The sequence below is a fragment of the Clupea harengus genome, chromosome 13, assembly GCF_900700415.2.
Source record: "Clupea harengus chromosome 13, Ch_v2.0.2, whole genome shotgun sequence".
NCBI classification, from domain to species: Eukaryota; Metazoa; Chordata; class Actinopteri; order Clupeiformes; family Clupeidae; genus Clupea; species Clupea harengus.
In genome coordinates this window covers 25,878,924-25,904,059 of record NC_045164.1, presented here as the reverse complement: position 1 = coordinate 25,904,059, position 25,136 = coordinate 25,878,924, and the positions used below count along the sequence as shown (strand labels likewise).

Here is a 25,136-nt window from a genome sequence, read left to right as displayed (position 1 = left end):
TCTTTGTTTTTTTTCTCCCTTTTTGGCTTTTGATGTCTTGTTTCCACTCCACCCCGCCGAAGCAGCCAATGGGCCGGTCTCCCAGGGGTGTGTGCTCGAGGAGTGTGCGTGCCAGCTTCAATAAGACTCTGCCCACCTCCACCCTCCCTGCACTCACACACTCACTCACACTCGCACGACTCTCACCAAAACACTGAAACTACTGCTCCAGGCTGAGGATTTAACCCGCAAAGATGAATTCTTTGATACCGAGCATGTTGAGTGGTGGCAAGGCGGACTCTATGGTGGATCAGGCCGTGGACACTGCAGGTGAGGAGAGGGGAATGTGTGGTCGGGGAGAGGAGAGGAAGGGAGAGAGCTGCCTGATCAGTGGGGCTTGACTTCCTATTTTGAACTGGGTGCGCTCGATGCCAAGGCTTTGCTGTACTTCAAAGAGGTTCTGATTCAGCCACAAATATGGCAAGGCATATTTAAAACTCTTACCGGTACTTAAACTCAGATGACCTCAGATCTGACTAAAAATATTTGAGGGGTAAACAACTATCTCGCTGCATTTTTCTCAAAGTCTATCCCTCTGAGATTTAAAGTAAAAGTAAGTGCGTGCTAAATAAAACTCCCACCACATTTGGTTTCATAACCGGTGTTCGGGCCAGCTCTCAGAGGGCATTGTTAGCCCTTCCATGAGAGGAAACCGGTTGTGTCGCATTTCTCGAGCACTGCAGCTGCGCCACTTCACTTAGCGATTCACTTTTCACACTGAAGAGAACTTCATTCCCCAGCATTCCAGTTCCATTCTCCTCATCCTCCCTGTTGTTTACTTGGTGTGCGGAGGGCTAACATCACGGAACAGCTTGCATAACTGGTGACAGAGTTAAACAAAGTGAACAGAGTTTCATCTGTGTTACAGTATGTAACCATGTTTCACAAATTATTAAAATGAGCATATCAAAAATCTTAACTTCATAAGATTGAAGCTTGCGTGCAATTGTTGCAACTACAACGACCAGGTGCCTTTGAACCCTTTTAAATGTTCTCTATCCAGTTAACCATTTGTTGTCATATTACAGTTCTGCAATATCCCAAATGCCCACAGGTTTTTGCCACAACGCAAGCATCCCAGACCATCAGGATTGGAATGCTGCGTCATAATAGTTGTTTTAGTTTTGTCTCAAATTCTGACAAACAGTGAAGGGCATCTGAGACTTGAAATACTATTACAATTTCCACTGATTACCAGACAGTCTCCAGATTACTTTTTTTTTTTAAGGCATCTGAAGTGGATCGGTACTCCGTTAATGTGTTATTAAAAGATTTATGTATCGACGGAGTAATGAGCATGTCGTTGATTTCCTTCCTGCCTTCAGCAAGGGTGGCAAAGAACAAGGTGAAGGAGATGCTCGGGGGGGATGGAAAGGAGAAGGACGAGACCGGAGGCATGGGAGACCTCTTCCCCTCATCTGGTGAGGGAGAGAAGGAGAAAGAAGGCGGCGGACTGTTTGGGGGTCTCGTCTCCAGCGACAAAGACAGCGGGGGAGCTTCCAAGGACTCAGGAGGTAGAAAAAAACGGTTTTCTCAGACAGAAATCACTGCAATTACCAATGGCATGTGAAGTTCTCATGCCTGAGGCATTATGGAAAAGCTTTCTTCATAAACGTACGAGTCCTTAAATAAACCAGTCAAAATGTCAAGTATGCTCACAGAGGAAATTGCAGGAATGTTGCATACTCCACAACTAAGTAGTATTTTCAGACAGCAATTTAACTACTAAATGTGTTTCAGAAGGGTCATGTGTGGTATACTGGAAAAACACGTTAATTAGATATCAGATTTGTGCCGTTTTTGTCCACTTTAAAATCAAACCAAAAAAAAAAACCTTGTTTCCCTTCAGACCTGACGGACATGCTTGGAGACTTGGCCGGAGACATGGCCGCCGACGCAGCCAAGGACAAAGCAAAGAATGACATGATGTCTTTCGGGAAGAGCCTGTTTGGCTGAAGCCCCTGCCCGTCCTCCGTGGAGGCATGGCACCACTCTGGCTCGTGTTGTGCATTACTCCACGTGTGTGTGTGTGTGTGTGTGTGTGTGTGTGTGTGCGCAGACCTACTAAAAACATGGACGCTGACAGAAGGATGTGGCAGCCAGCTCACAACCATCTCTTCTGCTATCCAGTCAAGAATTATACTGCTGGTATTTCAGCTTTAGCGTATGCATGTTAGTGGTCGTCTACCATCTGGCTACCATCAGTGGTAATCTACGCCCATGAAGGCATACACTGTATATTAATATGGTATGCATTCATTTCTGTGGTAATTATAGATTAAACAGTATGGACTGATAAGAACAATTATGAAGAGATATGTTATCAATCACACAACTCCAAATTATTACTCAACATGCACAAACTCTTAGTGTTTCTTTGGTGGCGGGCATGCCATCCCTGGTCTAAACTATTTTTGAGCTCGCAGTGATATCAAGTGATACTGTATGAGGTAATGGATTCCTGCATTTTTACATGCCCTTAAAAATGACATTGAAGTATCATTGGTGTATTCAAATACACAGGAATATCTGTGTCAGTGACAATAAAAGGTTATATTTACACTGGTGATGTGTCTCGGCTCCGTTTCATATTGGTGTATGAGGACTGATCAGTATTTTTAGGTGAGTTCATCATTTCCATGTGACATGCATAAATGACAAAAAGAAACAATGGAGTTTTTTTTTTTTCTTTTCTTGTAGTTGTTTACATTTAATTCACTCTGAACAAATGAACAGAAGGCAAATACAAATGACTGCTTTTAACCGGTAATCCAAGAGAACAAGGTCATACAGTAAGGCTGAGTCGCTTAAAAGGAAAATACATCTTTGTTCCCGTATAAAGTTACATGCTCCCCTTCCCACTTACACATCCAGGGATTGATTTTGATTCTTTGGAATATAAACCATACACACATCTGGTCCAAAAATTAAAAATAAAAAGCTTTAAGAGGTGAGGGAGAGATCCGTCTCCCAGTCTGTTTGAAGGCCGAGCGTTGTCTACAGACGTTTGCTGGTCTTCAGGCAATAAGTGTAATGTGCAGTTAAAGTCATAACTTGCTTCCACAAGGCTCTCTCAGAGCAGGTGAGAGAGGAGCAGCCATTTTGTTTTAGATTTTAAGTAAGAAAACAAAAGCCTGAGAGAAAGAGCTAGAGATGCGGAGGCGTGTGTAACTATTCTTTGGTTTGTTTTAAAGTCGTTTTAAACTTCTACTTTAGTGCTGGGTCCTACAGTTGCCCACTAAGGCTGGCGAAGGCGCCTAGAAAAGCTGTTCTGATATGCGTCGCCAGTTCAGACACGCTCCGAACTTTACTCTGTCTTTAGGGAGAGCAGCCAGAGGCGCGATTTTTAGAAAACCACGCTGTGCATATTTCGAAGCGGGAGCCAACCATACACCTATTAAAAAAAAGTGCTGCGCACAGATATGTAACATGGAACAACGAGACAAAACTACTAAAATGTGACCTATGAGAACATGTACTGCGTGTGAGAAGGTGAATTCTGATCATGCTCCCATTGTTTCTAAAGTTTCATCGTTTTTAAAGGTACTTTGGCTGGGCAATAGGTGGAAGACTCATCTAGTAACAACAATGGAGATTTCTCTAGAAAGAAAATGAGAATTGCATAGCAACAACCTCTGCGCTGAAGTCTTAAGAAATGCTGGGGATACAAAAGTATGATGTTTGGTTGGGTTAAGCACTGTGTAAATGCCATGTAACAGCATATAGTAAAAATGTAAACTTTGGATATGTTGTGGAGCGAGTGCAGCAAGGGTACAGGTGAGGGGTGGGGTGGCGTGTGTTTTAGTGTGCGAGGTCTGAATGCGTACGAGAACATACAGTCACAGACAGACACACACACACACACATTGCTGTAGAGGAGACCTTTATGTGAAGGTTACCCCGGCCTCGTTGTACACCTTGAAGACCTTCTCGATGGCGTTGACGTACGCCGCCGTCCTCAGGTCCAGACCCAAGTTGTACTTGTTGCCAATGCGCATGATTTGCTGTGGAGACATTGGGAGGAGGACCATTAGGAACAGATCAACTCATTGGATGAAATCCTTCAGACACAATTTTACAGAAAAATACAACCGTTGTTCAACATCACCTCTAAAGGTTTCTGACTTCATATAATTCCAAACATCAGCGTACCCTTCAGCTTGTCTCCAGTGAATAAGACTGTAATATGACTGCTCCATTGAGAGCAGGGTTGGGCAGCGACCAGAAAGGCCCGGCCTCTGGATCCCATTACAGCCCCCCTCGGCACAGGCACACACACACACACACACACACACACCCACACACCCTCAGCACAGGCACACAATAGAGACAGAGACCTGGGCTGCTCCACTCCAGTTACCTTTGTGCCCAGCTCACGCATACGCTTTAGATTAGTGTGTGTGTGTGTGTGTGTGTGTGTGTGTGTGTGTGTGTGTGTGTGTCTTGAGTGTGTGTGTCTTGAGTGTTCATAGTGAATGAAGCCAAGCTGCAGGCTACAATTGGCGGAGACGTCAGTAAGTAAAGCGTCGCGGCACATTTTAACTGCACCTTCACCACGACGGCACAGTCGTGTGCCAAACGCACAGACCTGAATGCCAAACCTGCAGGGCTGGTTACTCACCCTGGCCGACCTCTCCATGGTGTACGCCAGACCAGAGTGCACAATGTCCTTCTCCGAGGCTCCCTAAAACAGACAGAGGACACGGTAAGACGAGATGCTCGTCCAATTCCGGCAACTCATAGAGGCACTGTGGACCTTTGGACATAAAGACAGCTCAGAGCCTTTAAATACATCATTGTTTGAGGTGTCCCCCATTCAGTTCTTTCTTTTTTGACATAATGACTTCTGATGGTTTTGCAGGCCTCCTAAAAATGCCACGAACTCTTGAGGGTTTGTAAATACTCCGGCCTCATTCATGGCAGTCAAATGACAGCTCCAGATGTCATCCTAATCCTGCTTTAAATCTTCATAGGTCAGAAGTGACAGTTCAGGGCAACGGGCAGGTAGGACAGAGGATTAAAACAAGCTGGACTGGATATTTTCAGAAACAGGACTATTGTCTTGCAACCTGCACTCAAGCCCTAAGGCCTCATCATCGAGTGCCTATCTTTTAAGCACTTTGAGCTGCATTGTTTCGCATGAAAGGTGCTATACAAATAAAGTTTATTATTATTATTATTATTATTATTATTATTATTATCTTTGTGTACTTACAGAAATCCTATCCTGGAACTCGGAGGTTGGGACCACAGATATGGCACCGCCGTGCTTCCCAAACTTCCTCTCCAGACTCTCCTGAACCGACACTGGATGGAGGAGGGGGAGGGGGACGGGGGAGAAGCAATGAAAAGCAATCCATTAATCCACCGGTTATTAGGAAGCACAGCTTTCAGCATGTTCTTGCTGAGGCCGAGGCCAAGACAGACTGCTGATCACGGATTTGGTGCAGTTTTGAGCTTTGATGGCACCGTGACGTTGTTCTCATGGAGGGCCATTAATAACGGCAGGCTGGCTCCAGCTCATTGACTGGCGCTTTGAAGCTGATTAATGCAGAGTGGGACTCACAGGCACAGTGTATCGACAGAAACCACCACTCTCTCTCTATTTCTCTCTCTCTCTCTCTCTCTCTCTGCTTCCTGGAAAAACTAAGTCAATATGACCGACAATAAAAGTGATGTGGCTTATAGAGGCTCTCAACAGGGGAGCAGCTCGAGGGAGTGTGTGTGTATGTGTGTGTGTGTGTGTGTGTGTGTGTGTGTGTGTGTGTGAGAGAGATAGAAGGGGGATGTCTGTGTTGTATGAGGTAGGGAACAGACAGTTGTCACCCTAGCCTCTCGCTTTTGTGTAATCCAGCGTAATCCACACTCCTCTGATACGAACACACTAGTCTGACCCACTGCCACCAGACAAGGTCACGTATGAACACATCAGGAGGTCACACCGCTGCATGATCTAATCAAGACCAGTCAAATCTGCCGTTTCAATGGGACTTCGTGCAATTTCCATTGGAATACAAAATACGTGCAAGGACAACTGGGCGTGTGCGCCTGCATGTTTGTGTGTGTGCGTGTCCATGTACAGGTGTATTTCAACTGGCTTAATGTGTCCTGGTGTCTGACTATGCAAACACACCCGCTGAGCAGGCTCCTGGGCAGGTGCACTAGCTGGAGGAGCGTGTGTGTGTGTGTGTTTGTGTGTTGGTGTGTGTGTGTGTGTTTGTGTATTGGTGTGTGTGTGTCTGACTATGCAAACACACCCGCTGAGCAGGCTCCTGGGCAGATGCACTAGCTGGAGGAGAGGGGGAAGGAGAGGCGGACGGGTCCTGTATGTGTGTGTGTGTGTGTGTGTGTGTGTGTGTATGTGTCTGACTATGCAAACACACCCGCTGAGCAGGCTCCTGGGCAGATGCACTAGCTGGAGGAGCGGGGGAAGGAGAGGCGGACGGGTCCTGTATGTGTGTGTGTGTGTGTGTGTGTGTGTGTGTATGTGTCTGACTATGCAAACACACCCGCTGAGCAGGCTCCTGGGCAGATGCACTAGCTGGAGGAGAGGGGGAAGGAGAGGCGGACGGGCCAGTGACTTACTCAGCAGGTGGTAGTTGGAGTCCCTCTCACACGTGTGTGTGTGTGTGTGTGTGTGTGTGTGTGTGTGACTTACTCAGCAGGTGGTAGTTGGAGTCCCTCTCGTATGTGTGTGTGTGTGACTTACTCAGCAGGTGGTAGTTGGACTCCCTCTCATACGTGTGTCTGTGTGTGTGTGTGTGTGTGTGTGTGTGTGTGTGTGTGTGTGTGTGTGTGTGTTGTATGTGTGTGTGTGTGTCTTACTCAGCAGGTGGTAGTTGGACTCCCTCTCATACTTGAAAGTCAGTCGGCCATAGCTGACGTGGTTCAGGTTCTTCAGCCACTCAAAGTAGGAGACAGTCACACCGCCGGCGTTCAGGTACAGGTCCTGTTTTAATCCATTCGTTTAATTCATTTCATAGTTTTAAAATGGTACACACACACACACACACACAACCCTGTTTTAATCCATTCGTTTAATTCATTTCATAGTTTTAAAATGGTACACACACACACACACAACCCTGTTTTAATCCATTCATTTAATTCATTTCATAGTTTTAAAATGGTACACACACACACAACCCTCGAATTTCAAGACTCTTTATATATAAACCTGAAAACGGGAGCAAAGTGTTTAAAAACTCTGAAGCAAACTGCAGTATGATAAACTGACCATAAGTAAACTCAACCCAGCAAAAAGAATTTGAAGTATTCACAGGAGGTTTGCCTCACACTGACTAGGTGTCAGAGCTGGGTGAGTGGGAGCCCCGTGTTTTATGATGCGCTGTGGGTGGGAACTTACCGGAATCACCATGATGTTCCGCTCCAGGAAGATCTTATCAGCGTCTGGGGTCGTGGGGCCGTTAGCGCCCTCAGCGATGATCTGCCAGCACGCAAAGCCAAATCAGTGACTACTTTACACACACACAGTGCCGTCAATCTCTACGTCTTAGTCTCAAGCGATGCGACTATTTGGATGACATATGAAAATGTGAGGTACCACTGACACACACTAGTCATCACATGTTTACAAGAGAAATGATTCCTGTGCTTCATGGAAGTCTAAAAACACACAATCACAGTCTCTTCCACAGGCCTGATTAGCTGTGATCAGCACTCACCTTGGCCTTGACCTTGTGAGCATTCTGCTTGGTGAGCTGCTTCTCCCCGGCGGCTGGGATGAGGATGTGGCAGTCGGCCTCCAGGATGCTGCCCTCGTACGGCTGGGCCTTGGGGAAGCCCACGATAGTGCCGTGTTGCTGTAAGAAGTGAGTGATGGTTAAAGAGGAAGTCGGGAGGGGGGGGGAGGCCACTGAACAATTGCGGTACGATTTTAAACAGTTTAACTTTGGCAACTAGATGATCCGACTCACTAGTTTGTAGTCCTCCAGCTCTTTGGGGTCGATGCCCTCGGAGTTCCAGATGGTTCCGTCGATCTCTCCTACGCCGACACACTTGGCTCCGAAGCGGTGGAGGTAGCGCATGGTGTGCAGACCCACATTACCAAATCCCTGTCAAAGAGAAGAACACACCAGCGTGAGCAGAAGATAACAGATCACACTATTCCTCGAAAGAAAAACTCCCTCATGAGAGATTTATGTGCATTATTTGGTTATTACCTGGACTCCAAATCAAATGATCAATACAAGTACTTTGGAACTTGTTAGAACTCTGATACCATTAAAAGGGATTTGGGGTGGCCGTTGTGTCGTTCACTGCACATAAATGACTCTATGCTGCACCCTTGTGGAGAGTCTATGGAACTGTCTGCGAAACACATTCAGTAACTTCCATTCTGCAAATGAGGTTGGTAGCTTCTGGTCTCAGGCCAACCCATAAGTCTATACAGTACACATGCTGGTGTATGGATTTAACACAGCTACATTTGAAATCACTTTTCACCAACCAATCAACTTTCACCACCGACATTTGTACCCCCAAACCTGTGCAAACACCAAGATGCGGATCCATGCAAAGGCTGTTAATACTCTACCCCGGTATAATCCACAGAGATGGGTCTAACACATTGACATCCATCCAGGTAGCAGAGTTTTGCTAAAGAAATCTTCCCTCACAGAGATAAGTCGATACCTAAAACCACACTCTGCTGACCAGTGTGCAGACTAGGCAGTCAGCAGCCACTGGCCTTAGGAATGATTATACTGAACACACAGACACAGACACACACACACACCACTTTAACAAAGAGCTAGGAATGATTATACTGCACACACACACACCACTTTAACAAAGAGCTCCTCGTCACTCTTTCCTTAACGAATCTGTCAGTTATTTTCATTTATTTCCAGTTGGGTTAATTTTCTTCAGTTTCAGTTTGTGCTGTATGCTGGACACAGACAGCAGGGGGAGTGCTAGTTATGTTGTGTGTAGTTGTGTGTGTTGTGTGTAGTTGTGGTTTCGGGCACGTACCTGGACGACAAAGGTCTTGTCCGCAAAGCCGGGGGTGAGGCCCAGCAGACTCATGTAGGCAGCCTCGTTGACAAAGTTCTCGATGCCGTGGAACACTCCGCGCCCGGTGGCCGACACTCTGCCGTGGATGCCACCCTGACTGATGGGTTTTCCCGTCACGCACGCGTAGGCATTGATATCCTGCCAAGACAAGAGCGGGGACGGGAAGACAGGCCTGCTGTTAAAAGCTGCCGTTAGGGCTGGTATTTCAGGAAAGTCAAAGGAATGAGGAAAAAGGATCAATTCAGTGCTACTTTAATACCCCGCCTAAAAAGTGACTGATCTGGCCAGTCAGCAATGGTTGGCTTTTCTGGCTTCTCATTCGAACATTAACCCTAATGTAAAACCGGATTCAAACTTTTTCATGTTCTGATTAAATATGGCTGATTCATTTCAAACTGGAAGTCATGTGGTGAGATAATGCATATGCTTATTATTTCAACAAAGGACAAATCAAATCAAAAAGGAATAAAAGACCAAAGACAGAAGATTATGACTTGTGACAACTAGACAACAGACAACACAAATCGAATAGCATTGAAGGGTTTTGGAGAAAGTCTGTTTAACATCGTCTGTGACAAAGGAGAGCTCTGTGTCCACCATGGATTTAAAAAACAAAGACTATGTCTCAAACCGGAACACTTTACGAAGTACTCTGCAATACAGGGCACTGCAATACAGTGCACTACATCTGAAAGTCAGTGTTCGAAGTGCACAAGTGCTCAGGTTTGAGACATAGCGAAAGATCTTGGAAGCACAGTCATGACCGTTGCAAAGCTATGACAACGCAATTTCACTTCTGCTGCCATTTCTCAATCACGTTTCCACGGCTAAGAATACAGAATGCTAAAAACTAAACTACTAAACACTTTGTTTCATTAATACCCTTTCTCTGTACTCTCCTGACTGTGGCAGGGTTTTAGAGCAGTTTGAAATATACTGTACACTCCAGTCCAGTTGTCTTTCCAATTTCAATAACTCATTCATCAGAGATCAAGATCAAGACTGTTCCCCTTTCCCAGAAACCTACTGATCACATCATGCCTTCCTCCAAACAAGCAAAGCAGATGACTGGACAATTTTTCCTATTGACTTACTTGTATCATGTCTAAAGCATAATGTTACCACCAGGTTAACACCATCAACATTCTTATGTAGGTTTGGTTGTTGTTGTTTTAAACAAGCACAGATGGGGGGGGGGGGGGATCCATTAAAATGTTCCACACATATCTCAAAGCTCTTTCTGTGTAACCACGGTAACATGGCTTCTGAGTCATCTACAGCTCTGTGACCACCAGGAAAGGAGGAGGAGGAAAAGAGGGAGTATCAGACTGAGATTCCCTCCTCCCACTTCTACCATTTTAGCAGGCACTGGCAACGTATCAAATGGAGATTACAGAAATGCTACTGACGCTATGTTAACAGCGATTTATGTTTGTCCATAATGGCAAACAAATTAGAAGACTGTGCAGTCGATAAGGAACTGGCTATCAGCTCAGTGACTGGGAACAAGGCCTAAGTCTCTGTTCTTATCTGCATGGCAAAGATATCTGAAGCCTGTTACAAGATGGCAATTTATACTGTCGTCCAGAAACCAATGCCAACCGGAAAGCGGTTGTTTAGGTAAGGTTCTTACGTTGTAGCCCATCGTGTTGGCAAAGGTGTCGGCGATCCATGACATCTCCCTCTCGCCAGTGCTCATGTCGGGAGCAGGGACATCAATGCCAGGGCCTGCGGGACAGCAGGGGAAATAAGAGAGAGATCACCCTCTCTGAGCCACCATCACTAGAGACGCTGTGTCCAGTTGAATTGGGTTCAGAACTAGAAAGACACAACCAATGATGACACTAAACAATGAATGTTAGAATCTACGAAATAGAATCGTGCTAATTACTGTACACCAAGAATACTAACCAATGAATCCCTTTTTGGCCAGCTCAATGGTGAACCTCCTGGTGATTTTCTCCAACTCATTGTCCTGTACACACACACACACACAGACAAATTAGCATGGCAGACATACAACAGCAAGTGAATGACATTCAAACGCATCAGACTCCGTTCAGGCAGGCAGAGTGAAGAGCTTTGTGTGCTTAGCTAGGTGTAAATTAGAGGGGAAAATGGAGTGGAGTTGAACAATGCCAATATAATGTAGAGTATAGGAAAGGGAGCCTGGGTATGTGTGTGTGTGTGTGTGTGTGTGTGTGTGTGTGTGTGTGTGTGTGTGTGTGTGTGTGTGTGGGGGGGGGGGGGGGGTGTATGTGTGTGGGTGTGGAGGGACGGGGACTCTAAATATTTGCTAGCGGTTTGCAGAGGCTGATGGCTCAGCAGTTCTCCCTTACTGAAGCTTGCTGCCAAGGTCTAAGGGAGCCATGTTGGCAATAACACACAGCTGCCAACAGGAAGAGGAGGGACAGCGCTGTGACACACAGCTCCTCTGCCTCTGGGCCACGGTAATGGAGCCCCTATGGAGCCCTATGGAGCCCCTATGGAGCCCCTATGGAGCCCCTATGGAGCCCTATGGCCCATTCAGTCTATAAATTACCACACGAAAGGCCATCTAACCGTGTCTTCTGGGACAAGGAAGGTTGTGCGAAATTGTCTTTTGAAATTGTCATGGTATACTATGTTTACTCAAATAGTTAATTGCTTGAAACAAGATATTCTGACCCCCCCCCCCCCCCCCCCCCCCAAAAAAAAAATCACACATTACATGAATGCTGTAATTCATAGCCTGAATGACAGGTTGGGCCGTTGAGGAGATTAAATGAAGAAAGGAAGCACCAATAATACTGCTTGAGTACTGGTTTAGATAACAGTGTAATTTGAGCTTGAGGAAAGAGGAAAAACTCAGACAGAAAGGTATAACACACGTCCAGTACACCTTTCTATTGGTAGATCAACCCCGGCCGTAACCATGGCAAAGCACCACTTACAGAGTAAAGTCTTGGGTTGATCTTCACACCAGCCTTGGCTCCTCCAAAGGGCACATCTGTGAGGTGACCACATCACAAATTACTCCTTCACAATAACTTTAAAAACAAAATACACTGACACTCAATGGAAGAACAAAAACTTACCGACAACCGCACACTTATAAGTCATTAGTGAGGCCAAGGCCTTCACCTCATCGACATTTACATGCGGGCTGTACCGGATACCTAAAACACACAAACAGAACATGGGTTAGTTACTGTGCCTTCACACTGAAGGAAGAGACTCCTGTGTGTACAGTGTCAACCACGACAGTTCAAATTATTGAGGTTTTCTAAGCAAAGTTTGGGGGGTAACCCACAGGGATGACTGACAGCCGTCACTCACCCCACTTCCGCTTTCTAGGAGATTTAAACCTCCTTACCTGTCCACCCCATCACACGCCCTGGGGTAGCACAATATCCCACATCCTCCCCGTTCTCCTCCTTTTCACTAGTAGCTCTAAGCTCACATTACCCCTCATCCATAGGGGGCGCCAGCGGACATCTCACACACACAATCTCCTCTACAGGCGTCCCAGGACCACGGCCAACTAACAAGCCAAACATGCTTATTATCAGCGCTCTAAATCAAGCATTCCGATGGGTGAACTAGAGAAATCAGGATACACACACACACCAGACCAACCAGACACACATCAATATACTACAATTCAGGAAGATGCAACTGAATAACACTCTTCATTAAGCTGACTGGACTAGATAAAAATAATCGCTTGTATTAAGTTTGGCATGCTTTTGACTTGCACTAGATTTAGCTAAGGTGGTTCATCTGGTCCTATTCTCATTGAAAGCTTGGTGGTAGTCCAATTATTTTCTGAGTCACACGCAGGGGGAAGGGCGATAACTCATGCCAGTGCAGTCTATTCAGGGAAGTTTTCATTCTATGAAGAAAACATCGGGTTAACATGCTATGCAAACACTGGCGAGACCGGACACTAAACTAGAGTGTTTTGGGAATAGCTTGGTTCAAGAGCTAGCTTTGATTCATTTGTGAGGAAAAACAACATCGGCCTAAAATGGAGCCGACTCCACATGCCCGATGCAGACCACGAGAAGCTGGCACAAACAAACCATCTCTATGACTCATTCACTCCACACTGAAGGTTTTTTTTTAAAAAGGAAAAGGAATAGAAAAAAAAAAAGAGGAGTGGGCTGAAAACTGGGTGTGGCCGTCTAACTACACAGTTCTGCTCCAAACCCATAGGATATCATATACCACCTATAGTTACAGACGATCTTTGTTAACAATTACTAATTGAACATGGAAATTCACAGTACCAAAACATTAAAGTTAAGTTTATCTGCATAGTTTGTTATAATTAGACTTCCTCAACTGAGATGCAATGCTGTTTTAGTAACACCTGCACACAAACCTGCACATAAACACATGTGGGTGTGCACACACACACACACACACAGTTTAAATGAAGGAACTTCCTCAAAGATTCCCCATCTCAAACCACCAGCAGGAGACTCTGGACACTACAGCAAAAAAATGGATATATGCTTACCCACTTGAAAATGTGGATTTAATATAGGAACATGTTTATATGCAGGGATGAACGCAGATATAACCTTTCAATGGCCAGTACCATGTTGCACTAAACCCTATTACCTTTACAATAACAGATTAAAATACCATGGACAGGACAGCCCCCCAAAACAAACAACATAATTAGCTCCCTGTCAGCATTCCAGTCTTGGGTGGAAAACTACAGAGCAGGGAGTGAATGAGGCCTTTGCTCTTCATATGTGAACACTTAAAACGTATCTTGAAGTAGAAAAGGGTTGGCTACAAGATTGATTACTAAATTGGTGGAGCAGCCCTTCATGTGGGATATCAGCAGATGCGCACTGCTTTGTTTGGATGGTTAGCTTAGGGAAAAGACCGCACAGTCAGCAATGTCAACTGACCAACAAGAACAATACTAGCTAGCTACCTTACCTAGTTAAAGTTTTGATTACAATGTTTTGTAGTGCATCGGCCTATGTACCGTTTAAACCACATTACCAAGTTGTCCCGTTCCAAAGGAACTATACGCTACGAGATAGTTAGCTAACTATGGAAGACGCTGTACCCCCCATGGAAGAGGGTTAGCTTGTGTAGAAGTATTTCACAAAATAAAAATATATATTATGTTTAAACCGATCTTGCTAGTTAGCATTAATATAATATTCGCTAACGTTAGCTGGCTAAGTTACGCACATGTAAGTAACCATTTCACTATCAACTAGCTAGCGATAACCTGGTTAGCTTAAAATTACACTCGAGGTTTGCAATAACCGTTGGCATTAAACTGACATCCCATCCACACGTTATATGCTAAAGTTGTAATGTTAAAGTTACCGTTTACGAAATGGTAACTAAGGCTTGCGTTGCCATCTGCTATATTAGCTTGCGCCAACACAACTTAAATCGATATATCGAAGTAGCTACTTTCAGTTAACATTCTCAACTTTGTCTTTAATTAACGAGTCAACACAAACTTTTTTTTAAAGCACTTTGAAATTATTATTAAAATCTCCAAAACAGAGTTTCTAACACAAGTTCAGTAATGTAATCTCGCTTTGCCCTCGGGGCGCCTTGTGCACGCCTTGAACTGTCATGCTAGGTAGAGGGAACTCTTAACGTTAGTTAGCATATGTTAGCTTATTTTGGGTATATTCTGTCCTGCCTAACTTACCTCCTTTACAGGGAGTCCGGTGTTGGCTGTGTTGGGCCCGGTAGCCTTCTATGAGTTCCCACTCCCCGTTGTCTCGCTTGATGGGAAATGACACTGCTAGTACGTGATTGCAGGGTTTAATAATCTTGAGAATCCCTCGAACTCGATGTCTCTTCTGCTCTGGTGTTTCTTTATTCTTGAGATCTTCCATAAGCTTATCCTCCACGATGGAAGCTCCACGGTCAAAGAAACCTTCCACCATGTTAAAGAAGTTGGGGTCATCATCTTTTTCTCCAACGGCCTGGCTGTAGCGGCGAACCCGCATGAAAGACGCGGAAACAGGCAAAGCAGAGTCGACATATCCCGAGGCCAGAGCACCACTTGCTCCCCGTGAGACTAACTCTCCCAGATACCTGTACATCTTTACCAAGGTAATAAAGTAAATTGAACTACGGAGAACTACAGGGAAAGCTACGAACTGTGCAAGGGAAAGACATAAAAAACCACACAGCACCTCCTCCTTTTTCTGTCTCGTTCAGTATAGAACTGACAGTAGTCGGGTAGGCTGTATGTTGCTTTTAAGGCAGGGCAGGCGTGCACTTTGGGAGGGCCTCAAGCGTACACACAGGGACCCGATTAAACAATGCGCGTTCCACCGGTCATTCCTGGAATCGATTATGATTTAAAGGTAATGTTACGATTCGAAACCAGTCGGCGTTTGACTGCTGTCTTTTTACAAGGAAAATCAAAGTGTTTTGTTAGTGTTATCACGTCTCAATTTCCAACTCCTGTATTAAACACAAATACACGTTTTCGTTCTTGAGTGTTTGACATGAGAATCCATAGGGATGGACCTCTATCCTAATCGACGTAATGCGGGTGGGATCTTTTACAGTCGGCCTTGTTCTCACCCTACAACAGCGCAAAGTCTATTACCTGCAGTTTAGGTTTGCACTAGTTGTCAACTATCTCTGACTGGATAGACATTCAGGAATCGGAGTTCTATTCAGTATTCAACGTGGAAAAAACATACAAACGTTTTTCTTAGCATTGAATAGTTTGTGAGACTCTGTCAGGGTGTGCAGAAAAATGCAGTTAGTGGGGTTATGTATAGCCTACTGCTGTGTATACAAAACAGAAGTTTGGTTATATGCAGTGAGAATACTAAAGGAGAGGTATTGGTTCATGACCTCCTAGAGTGTGTATACAGATCCAATTATTTATTCACCAGATCTCTGCACTTTTATAATAACTTTAAAATAACTCTTAAAATAGCTATGAGGTTAACTGAACGCTGTCAGAGGTTTTAGTTTCATTGATGGATGTTGTTTTGGACTGGGTTTAATCATCCTTGTTTCTCATGTCTGTGGGGTTATGCGCGTCTGTGCTTTCTGTTGTTTTTAGAAATTGTATAGCCATGTTTTATACGGCCAGGTTTTCACTTGGTTGCCAGACAGACGAACAGCAATAAATGGCATTGGTGTTTTTCTCACCTGTACGCAGCGGATCTGTTCTGCACTGTTTACTTATAACCAACACACACATTTTAAGAGCCTTTGTGGCATAAAACTATCTCTGCTGTATTTGTGTAGGATGTAAATCATCAACTAGCTTTATACTGGAGTTTTGGGGCATTATTTGCTAAGATCCATGAAATGCAGTAGTACCCAGCTCTGCTCTTCAGTACCTAGCCATGCAGTAGATTTGCCATTTCGGTCAAGAGGCCGGACAGAGGTGTATTCCTTTTCACACCACTCTAAGAAATGTCATGTGTATTTGATATCCACATGGCAAAGACTCTGTGAAGGTTGTCCTGCTGCTGAGAGTAATGGAATGACAACACGTCCCTGATCTTGCTTCACAGCTACAGGATGCTAATTCCTGTCACAGTGTAGAACACAGGCTGTGTGTGAATGAGGGTGACCTCTTGTCCTCAGGCAACAGTAGATACAACATTTTCAAAAACTGATCTGTTATTCACCAAAACCTTTGAACAGTTTAAAATAAAAAATACCCCTCTTCCAGGGTTTCAAGTTCCACCATCTCATCCAGTTCTCCCCATCTGCTCCACTGACATAAATCATGGTGGTGCTTTCAAGTTATACCGGCCTCTTTCTTTTGTGCTATTGGTTGCCGTGGCACCAACACCCATCATGTGGTTGGTGGGTTCAGGGGAGGTACTCTTTACACGGCTGTTTTTTTCCCCCTTGTTTGCCATTACACATCAATTGTGGAGAATGTTTAAGTCAAAGCATGGGCTGGACTAAATAGCTGTTTATTGTTAACAGTTGTGGCATTTGAACCTTACTGGTGGCTGGTCTGCTTTGCCTAGCTTCATCAGTTCTGTTCTCAGGAAGAGAGGGATTGGTGATAGAAATACTGGAAAAATACAGTGCAAACCCTAATAATATATTTTTATTTATGTATGAATATTGTGCCCTCTGTATGGACATGTATCAGGACTACTTGAGTGGCCTTGGAAATTCGGAGGAAAAATTATTTGGTGAAGCGAAGAACTTTTAAAAGTTAAAAGAGTGTCTTGGTGATTTATTTTTTCCCTTATTGGCCTTGGCAGTCTGTTTTGTCCAGTGCTTCTGTCTGAACAAACAGTGGATAAAAGAAATGTCATTTGGACCTTCTGAACTATGTCCCCTTTCAAAGATTATTTGCAAGTCAAAAATTCACTCCTGTCCACAGAGTTAGTTTCCTGTCTGAGACTACACATTCAGGCTTGTCTTGTGTAACTGATTGATCGCTCAAATGATTTAGGCTAATTCGTGCACAACTTCTTTGTTCATCGCAATAATGAACAAAAAAGTCAGCAATGAATAAAACAAATCAGGGATGGCTTTAATTTACTCTCTTTTTTTAATGTCAAACAGTAACTGTAGCCTGACAGTCATTCAAATGTGGTAGCATTTTTGTTTGTTTCCTGATTGTGCATTTCTTCCTTCCTTTAGATAGACTATCAACAAATAATTGGAGTGCATTGCATTGAAAGGACAATAGCAGCATGACTGACAAACCAAAGATCCATGTGTTTCTCGGAGCGCCATGCCCCTTTTTGAGTGCATCAGACACGGGCGCTCCGGAAGACTCTAGTGACTGGAAAACCCTGGATTTGTGCTGGGATCAGGGCCGATTGAGGCCCAAGACCAACGATAGAGGGGTTCAGGTGAACCCAGATTCTGTGGAGGCAAACACGTCTGCAGGGCGGGCAGATAGAGACGTCAGCCAAGGTAATTTTGAACCGGTCACAGCCGAGGGGCATTCCCCGCCACTGTTTGAGGAAGACGAAGAAACTGAAGTCACACCTGACCTTTCACCAGCCCCTTCAAGCCAGCACGCTAAGAATAAACCTCTGTTACGAGAGGTTGACGACCTTTGTTCAGAATCCCTAAAGGCCCACCTAGACAGCTGCTTTACACGTGCCCAGCCTCAAGCCGCCTCTGAGTGCCCACCCTGCTCTGGTATGTCTGGTGGAGACTGAGTACCTCAGTGTGTGGACAAAGAGCCAAGCCCTCCTCATGAAAAGGAGAGCGGGGCTCCCTCCAGAGGTAGCACCTATAGGAATGGGTTCCCCGCACACGCCGCAGACCCAGCACACTCCGGTGATCTCTAGAACCTCCCCGGAGCTGTGCAGCCCCCACTCAGGCAGCCCAGGCAGTCGAGCAGTGGGAGGCACTCTGCAGGGCTCCCCGGACAGATTCTCCGAAGTGCTGAGTCAGAGGCAGCGGGAAGGGGGCGTGATGCTGGAGAGAACACCAGATGGACTCCTCTGTACTCAGGGGAGCCCCTCAGCTCACGTCGACAAAGACCGCCTCTCGGAGGCCCCTCAGCACTGTCTCCCCCCCCCTAACCACAGACTCCACCTGGTCAGCCAGCTCACAGCTCACCTGTCTCCCCCGCCAGGAAGAAGAGCAAGCAGTCACCAACCACACCTGAAGGTCAGCGTTCAAAGCCATCGGCATGGGATGGTTTTATAACAGCTCGCCCCCCAACTCTCCTGGCCAGATGCAGGACACGTGGGGTGCAGTACTCGATCTTAGTCGCCGTAGTGCACCCCTTTCATCTCCAGGAGGTGAAAATGAAGACCGGTGCAACAGCAGGAAATACTATTCCCCTGGCAACGTTGATAGTCACTGACCAGTCAGATGTGGAGATGAAAGTGGTGATGTGGAGGGCCGCTGCCTTCTGGGTTCTGACCGTTCAGCCAGGAGATGTGCTCCTGATCACAGGTACAGAGAGAGGGAGATGTGCTCCTGATCACAGTTACAGAGAGAGGGAGATGTGCTCCTGATCACAGGTACAGAGAGAGGGAGATGTGCTCCTGATCACAGGTACAGAGAGAGGGTGATGTGTTCCTAATCACAGGTACAGAGAGTAGGATATGTGCTCCTGATCACAGGTACAGAGAGTAGGAGATGTGCTCCTGATCACAGGTACAGAGATAGAGAGGGAGATGTGCTCCTGATCACAGGTACAGAGATAGAGAGGGAGATGTGGTCCTGATCACAGGTACAGAGAGTAGGAGATGTGCTCGTGATCACAGGTACAGAGAGAGAGAGGGAGATGTGCTCCTGATCACAGGTACAGAGAGAGGGAGATGTGCTCCTGATCACAGTTACAGAGAGAGGGAGATGTGCTCCTAATCACAGGTACAGAGGGCAGGAGATGTGCTCCTGATCACAGGTACAGAGAGTAGGAGATGTTCTTCTGATCACAGGTACAGAGAGATGTTCTTCTGATCACAGGTACAGAGAGAGGGAGATGTGCTCCTGATCACAGGTACAGAGAGAGGGAGATGTGCTCCTGATCACAGTTACAGAGGGCAGGAGATGTGGTCCTGATCACAGGTACAGAGAGCAGGAGATGTGGTCCTGATAACAGGTACAGAGAGAGGGAGATGTGCTCCTGATCACAGGTACAGAGAGAGGGAGATGTGCTCCTGATCACAGGTACAGAGAGCAGGAGATGTGCTCCTGATCACAGGTACAGAGAGTAGTTGTGCTCGTGATCACAGGTACAGAGGTACAGAGGGCAGGAGATGTGCACCTGATCACAGGTACAGAGGTACAGAGAGTAGGACATGTTCTTCTGATCACAGGTACAGAGAGAGGGAGATGTGCTCCTGATCACAGGTACAGAGAGAGAGAGGGAGATGTGCTCCTGATCACAGGTACAGAGAGAGGGAGATGTGCTCCTGATCACAGGTACAGAGAGAGAGGGGGAGATGTGCTCCTGATCACAGGTACAGAGGGCAGGAGATGTGCTCCTGATCACAGGTACAGAGAGAGAGAGGGAGATGTGCTCCTGATCACAGGTACAGAGAGTAGGAGATGTTCTCCTGATCACAGGTACAGAGAGAGGGAGATGTGCTCCTGATCACAGGTACAGAGGCCAGGTGATGTGCACCTGATCACAGGTACAGAGGGCAGAAGCAAATAGGCAGCATTTACATTTAGTCATTAAGCTTTTGTCCAAAGCGACGTACAAGGGAGAGAACAGTCAAGCTAAGAGCAATAAAAAACATGGTGTAACAATAAATACTACTTTACATAAGAATTAGAAAAACGACCTAGAAAGGAAAAAGAAGTGCAGGAATGTAACTGCTAAAGTGCAAGTTAAGCGCTAGTCAGTTAGGAAGGGAGGTGCTCTCTGAAGAGTTGGGGCAGCATCACCCTCTGAGCTTCCAGCTGAATCATTCAACAATGAGCTTTTTAAATTTTTTGAACTAGCCAGGGCTCCGGTGAGAGGACGTGTGTGGGGCTTTAGATAACAAGTCTGTTTTTTTTTTTTTATGGTTTTGAAAGTCATTAGGGGAAGTTATCAGTGGTTGAGCAATTCTGTCATTTCTTCTTTTTTCTCCAAACACCATCTTTCTCTGAATGGATCTTCCAGGTGTGAGAGTCCACGAGGACAAATGGAGGGGGGAAACCGTGCTGCAGTCGTCCTACTCCAGCAGACTGCTCAACCTGGGCCAGGTGTCCAGCAGCCTCAGTCCCACAGGTGGGGCTGAACAGCTGCTCAGTGACGGCAGTCTGTGAACGATCTTGGAATGAATATATTTATAATGAATATGACAGCATATGAGGGCTGTACTGAAAATCAGTATTCATGGATGTGTCATGATACACTCTAATGATCTATGCCTGTGATACCCAGTGCCTCAGGCGGTGAACAGACGGACTCTCGGGGAACTGTGTGCTCATCTGCGGGAGAGACGCCCCCTGCTGTTGTCCCTGCCTCATTGCAGCCATCAGGACCTAAGCACAATTCCCTACGCAAAACTCAAAACCCTGCGCCCCGATACCCTAGTCCACGCCGTGGTCCGGGTCACACACACCAACATGGTGACAGGTACCACTTGAATATTCATAAGTTGATCCAACATTACAGCAGCAATGAACTATGAGCATCTTGTGCAAGAGTTGTTAAGAACAAAACTCAGCCGCAGTTTTAAGGGAGTCATTCTACTTTCTTCTTTGCTCATGTCTAAGAAATACCCGAATGATTAAAGGACATTACAACTCAGTGCAGAACTTCCCTCTGTTGTCAGAGAACCGTCATTTGAACTGTGTTTTGTTTGACGTCACTGACATGTTGTTGCCGTTAGTAACAGTGGTGTTGACAGGCTGTTTTCCCTTCGACCTCAGCCTGGCGCGATGAGGCCCAGGGGATCTCCCGGGCAGCTGGAGTTCAGAGATCAGTGCTAACTGTGGAGCAGGCAGACGGCCACCAGGGGGCAGTAGTGCTATGGGGTGCTGCTCTGGCATGGCTGGAACGAATTCAGAAACATAAAGGTATTGTCAAGCATTTCAAGTGGATGAACAACATATCTTGTTTTACACAAACCAATACAATTCACAATTGCCCTGTTTTTAAAACAAAATACCTCCATATTATTTTTTTATTGTGAAATTATGGGTGTTTCTTTTCTTCTCTGCACCTGTCACCTGTCCAGAGGCGTTGTGGGATTTCCGGCTGCTTCTCGTGAAGCAGGATGTGACCTCAGGTCTCCTTGAGCTTCACTCAACTCCCTGGGGATCCTGTGAGCTTCTCTCTACCAGCGACATCCGCTGGGCAGAGTTCTTCAAGCCGGGCCAGACCACACAAACCACTTCCTGTGTCGAAATTGATTTACGAACTCTGCTGTCTCAAAAATACACAGGTGAGGACTGCTCGGCCTCACAAATATTGCCGTCCACTTCAGACATGTCTGTCCACTGATACGTGTCCATTGCCAGGGTCTCTGTGATTTCACTCCTGTTTTCTTACAATCAGGTGACGTGGAACTCAAAGTACAAATAACAGCCTTCCAGTTTCAAGGAAGCCTATCCCAAAACACCTGGCAAGTGATCGACAGCACCACGAGCCTTGAGAGAATTTTGGAGATGGTCTCTGGGGACGTCACTTTCACCGGGTGTGGGCACTGTGCCGTGGAGTTGGACACCGATGACAATGGCATTTATAGGCCCTGCTACCCATGCCTACCTCACACCGCTGTGCGACACTACTACAGGTCAGTCTCCCGCGGTTACCCCAATCATGAACACGGGAACCAATCAATCACCCTGATTCCCCAAATCCCTCTAATGCAGTGGTTCTTAATGTTGTTGGAGGTACTGAACCCTGCAAACTTCATTAGTGCATTCACCGAACCCTTCGTAATTGGAAAAATAAAATATGATTTCTTCAAAACATAGGTATATATAAAAACGGCCCGTCATTGCTAGTGTGAACCGGGCTATACTGTGTGTGTGTCTTGACCCCTACCGAACCCCTACACTACATGACACTGAATTGAAGCTGCCTCTGCAGTTCAGTGGGTTTCTAAGTGCCATACAAATCATCCAATCAGTTTGTGTCAGACCAGATGAGAGAAGCATTGTCTCCTAGCAACTGAGGCCTTCTCGACTACAGATTCAGTAAATGGCTCATTAAAGGGGCTGCAGGGCTGCAGGGCTAACTTAAAGAAACCGGCTGGAGTCTGGAGTCTCCTCACCTGGACTCAGCGAGGTTCATTTGAACAAAGACCATTCGGAAAGCTCATTTCTCAAAAGATTGTTTGCTGTGTTACTCAATGCACACATTCTTTTTCTTCTCTGTTGTTGTAGCTCTGAGTGTGTTATTCTGCCTTTCCCAGGCCAGTGGTACTGACCGTTCGGGATGGAGAGTTCCAGGTGTGTGTGCAGGTGCCTCCGACTCTGGTGCAGAAGGTCCTCCTGAACACTCCCCCTGATAAACTGAGCAAGCCTGTGGGTGAGTGAACAGCTCTGCTCCTGCTTTGCTCACCCACACTATCGAAGCTTGCTGCTTTTGCAGTGGCACTTGCTTACTGTCAATCTGATTCGCATACTGTCAACATGCATACTGTGTATCTGATTTGAGTCTTTTCTTTTCTTTCTGTTTTGTTTCATTCAGTTAACCAATGAATTTAGATGAATCATTTATTTTAATTAATGAATTCAATAATATGACATTTGTAAAAAATGGTGTTCAATAAAAGACAAAAGCAAGGTTGCTTTCACTTTCAGCTGGCTAAATGGTGGCAGTGGTGCTGCTTCTCTCTCTCTCTTTCTCTCTCCATCTCTCTTTAACAGCAAACTTATGTCTTCTCTCTCTCTCTCCCTCTCTCTCTCTCTTTAACATCAAACGTATCTGTCTTCTCTCTCTCTCCCTTTCCCACCCCCCCTCTCTCTCCCTCCCTCTCCCTCTCTCTCTCTCTCGACCTTCCTCTCTCTCTCTCTCTTTAACATCAAACTTATCTGTCTTCTTTCCCTCTCTCTCTCTCGATCTTCCTATCTCTCTCTCTTTAACATCAAACTTATCTGTCTTCTCTCTGTCTATCTCTGCAGCTCCCTCTCCCCTTCTCTCTCTCTCTCTCTCTCTCTCTCTCTCTCCCTCCCTCTCCCCCTCTCTCTCTCAATCTTCCTCTCTCTCTCTTTAACATCAAACGTATCTGTCTTCTCTCTTTCTCTCTCTCTCTCTCTCTTTAACATCAAACTTATCTGTCTTCTCTCCCTCTCTCTCTCTCGATCTTCCTATCTCTCTCTCTTTAACATCAAACTTATCTGTCTTCTCTCTCTCTCTATCCCTGCAGCTCCCTCCTCGGATGTGAGGTATGTCCAGGTGGTGGCAGAGAGGATTCATTCTCTGTTGGCTTTACCCCGGAGCACTTTTCTCCTGATCGTCCGAAGTCATATCCAGTGTGACGAGAACAGTATTCCCATCATCCAAGACTTCCTCCTGCTGGACTTCTGTCCAGTAGACCCCTGAGCCACTGTTCTGGAAGATCTGAAGCATCACTGGGCACGGGATCTCTCTGAAAGACATGCAACTGATGAAAGACTGTAGCTGTGATTTTGAACATTTTTACCTACAATTTTTTATTTGTAAATATTTTTTGTAAAAAGTGTTGTGAATGTTGAGACTAGCTCTTTTGCATTTGTAGTTTTTAAATTTGTAGGTATTTGTAGTGTGGCAAGCCTCTCAGGTCGTCATTTTATTGTTCTTCCTTTGATCCGGTAATAAATAATAAATCATGATTTATTCTTCAGCCTTCAAACCTTTGGATTGTTCGCTTCCTACTGCAACCAAACCACCTTTCTGTCATCATGCTGATTTGCATATTAACTACTTCACCAACACTAAACAGGACAGACAGGCCTAAAATCCCCGTCCCCCCACCTCACCCCTAGTGTTTCATTCCTCCACAGTTTGTCACACTGTCACACTGTCACACTGTCCAACCCGGTTGACTCTCATATGTTAATGGATGGTGTACCGGATGGATGGTGCTCATGACTCATGAAATCCCAGGAAATATCCTAAATGTTTTCTTTGGAAAACAACCCCCCCCCATTCCCCACCCCACCCCAATCACACAGCACACTGCCTCCCAGCTTGTGGCGTCGTGTGTGAGATACTATCTCCTTTGGGTCTGCTCAATCCCAGCTACACTCGCACAAAGGTGGTTGGGTGATTTGGCTTATGCCCAGTGGGTTGGGATCTCACACTTAGTAATGTGAAATGTAAGACTTAAGTGCTGTAAACCTGCTCCCTCTGCCATAATGATCTCAAATTGCACAGAAAGAGCGCGTTCAGACTATTGGTTTGATTCCCAGGGAACACGTATAGATGTATCCTTTAACAGAGACAGTTTTTTTTTTTTCATGTTAGTTTGTATCTCATTTTCCTTCAGTAAAAGATTGTGTTTGTATCTCCTTTTCCTTCAGTAAAAGATCGTCAAGTAATTCCACAGAAGCACTCTGATGCGTGTGTACACAACGGTGATACTGTAGGATGTGAATTGTACCCTTTCCTTTGAGCAAAGGGACAGATGTGGTAGGGGAATACCCAGGACACGGGCAACAGTCTTCCATGCATGTGCACGTTAAAATTA

The 25,136-nt window shown here is 45.6% G+C and overlaps 3 protein-coding genes across 3 annotated transcripts; 2 read left to right on the top strand and 1 right to left on the bottom strand.

The window, feature by feature from the left end:
• The first annotated feature begins 169 nt into the window (after window positions 1-169).
• On the top strand, window positions 170-2,604 carry zgc:193505 (uncharacterized protein LOC559113 homolog). Its single transcript, XM_042709635.1, has 3 exons — window positions 170-309; window positions 1,365-1,553; window positions 1,889-2,604. Exons 1-3 carry the CDS (start codon window positions 234-236, stop codon window positions 1,993-1,995), a joined length of 372 nt encoding a protein of 123 aa, XP_042565569.1. The 5' UTR covers window positions 170-233; the 3' UTR covers window positions 1,996-2,604.
• Window positions 2,305-15,315, bottom strand: glud1a (glutamate dehydrogenase 1a). Its single transcript, XM_012827587.3, has 13 exons — window positions 14,753-15,315; window positions 12,153-12,233; window positions 12,009-12,064; window positions 10,987-11,050; window positions 10,709-10,803; window positions 9,034-9,213; window positions 7,977-8,114; window positions 7,725-7,862; window positions 7,406-7,486; window positions 6,865-6,988; window positions 5,255-5,346; window positions 4,661-4,723; window positions 2,305-4,043 (listed from the first exon to the last, which is right to left on the bottom strand). Exons 1-13 carry the CDS (start codon window positions 15,150-15,152, stop codon window positions 3,924-3,926), a joined length of 1,632 nt encoding a protein of 543 aa, XP_012683041.2. The 5' UTR covers window positions 15,153-15,315; the 3' UTR covers window positions 2,305-3,923.
• On the top strand, window positions 13,789-24,290 carry shld2 (shieldin complex subunit 2). Its single transcript, XM_042709637.1, is given in 11 exon segments — window positions 13,789-14,276; window positions 17,692-18,209; window positions 18,211-18,597; window positions 18,600-18,969; window positions 20,633-20,740; window positions 20,897-21,091; window positions 21,388-21,534; window positions 21,696-21,902; window positions 22,016-22,253; window positions 22,878-22,993; window positions 23,835-24,290. Coding segments are annotated over 10 exon segments (2,409 nt in total). The 5' UTR covers window positions 13,789-14,276; window positions 17,692-17,744; the 3' UTR covers window positions 24,011-24,290.
• The last annotated feature ends 846 nt before the right edge of the window (window positions 24,291-25,136 follow it).

What these genes read in the sequence shown, in the direction of transcription:
- zgc:193505 (XM_042709635.1), top strand. Translation starts at nt 234, where the DNA reads ATGAATTCTTTGATACCGAGCATGTTGAGTGGTGGCAAGGCGGACTCT. An exon ending in TCAGGCCGTGGACACTGCAG is followed by an intron (nt 310 to 1,364) that starts GTGAGGAGAGGG and finishes TCCTGCCTTCAG; the next exon opens with CAAGGGTGGCAAAGAACAAG. An exon ending in AGCTTCCAAGGACTCAGGAG is followed by an intron (nt 1,554 to 1,888) that starts GTAGAAAAAAAC and finishes GTTTCCCTTCAG; the next exon opens with ACCTGACGGACATGCTTGGA.
- glud1a (XM_012827587.3), bottom strand. Translation starts at nt 15,152, where the DNA reads ATGTACAGGTATCTGGGAGAGTTAGTCTCACGGGGAGCAAGTGGTGCT. An exon ending in CCAACACGATGGGCTACAAC is followed by an intron (nt 9,214 to 10,708) that starts GTAAGAACCTTA and finishes TTGTCTTGGCAG; the next exon opens with GATATCAATGCCTACGCGTG. An exon ending in GTCCAACTACCACCTGCTGA is followed by an intron (nt 5,347 to 6,864) that starts GTAAGACACACA and finishes TCCTCCATCCAG; the next exon opens with TGTCGGTTCAGGAGAGTCTG.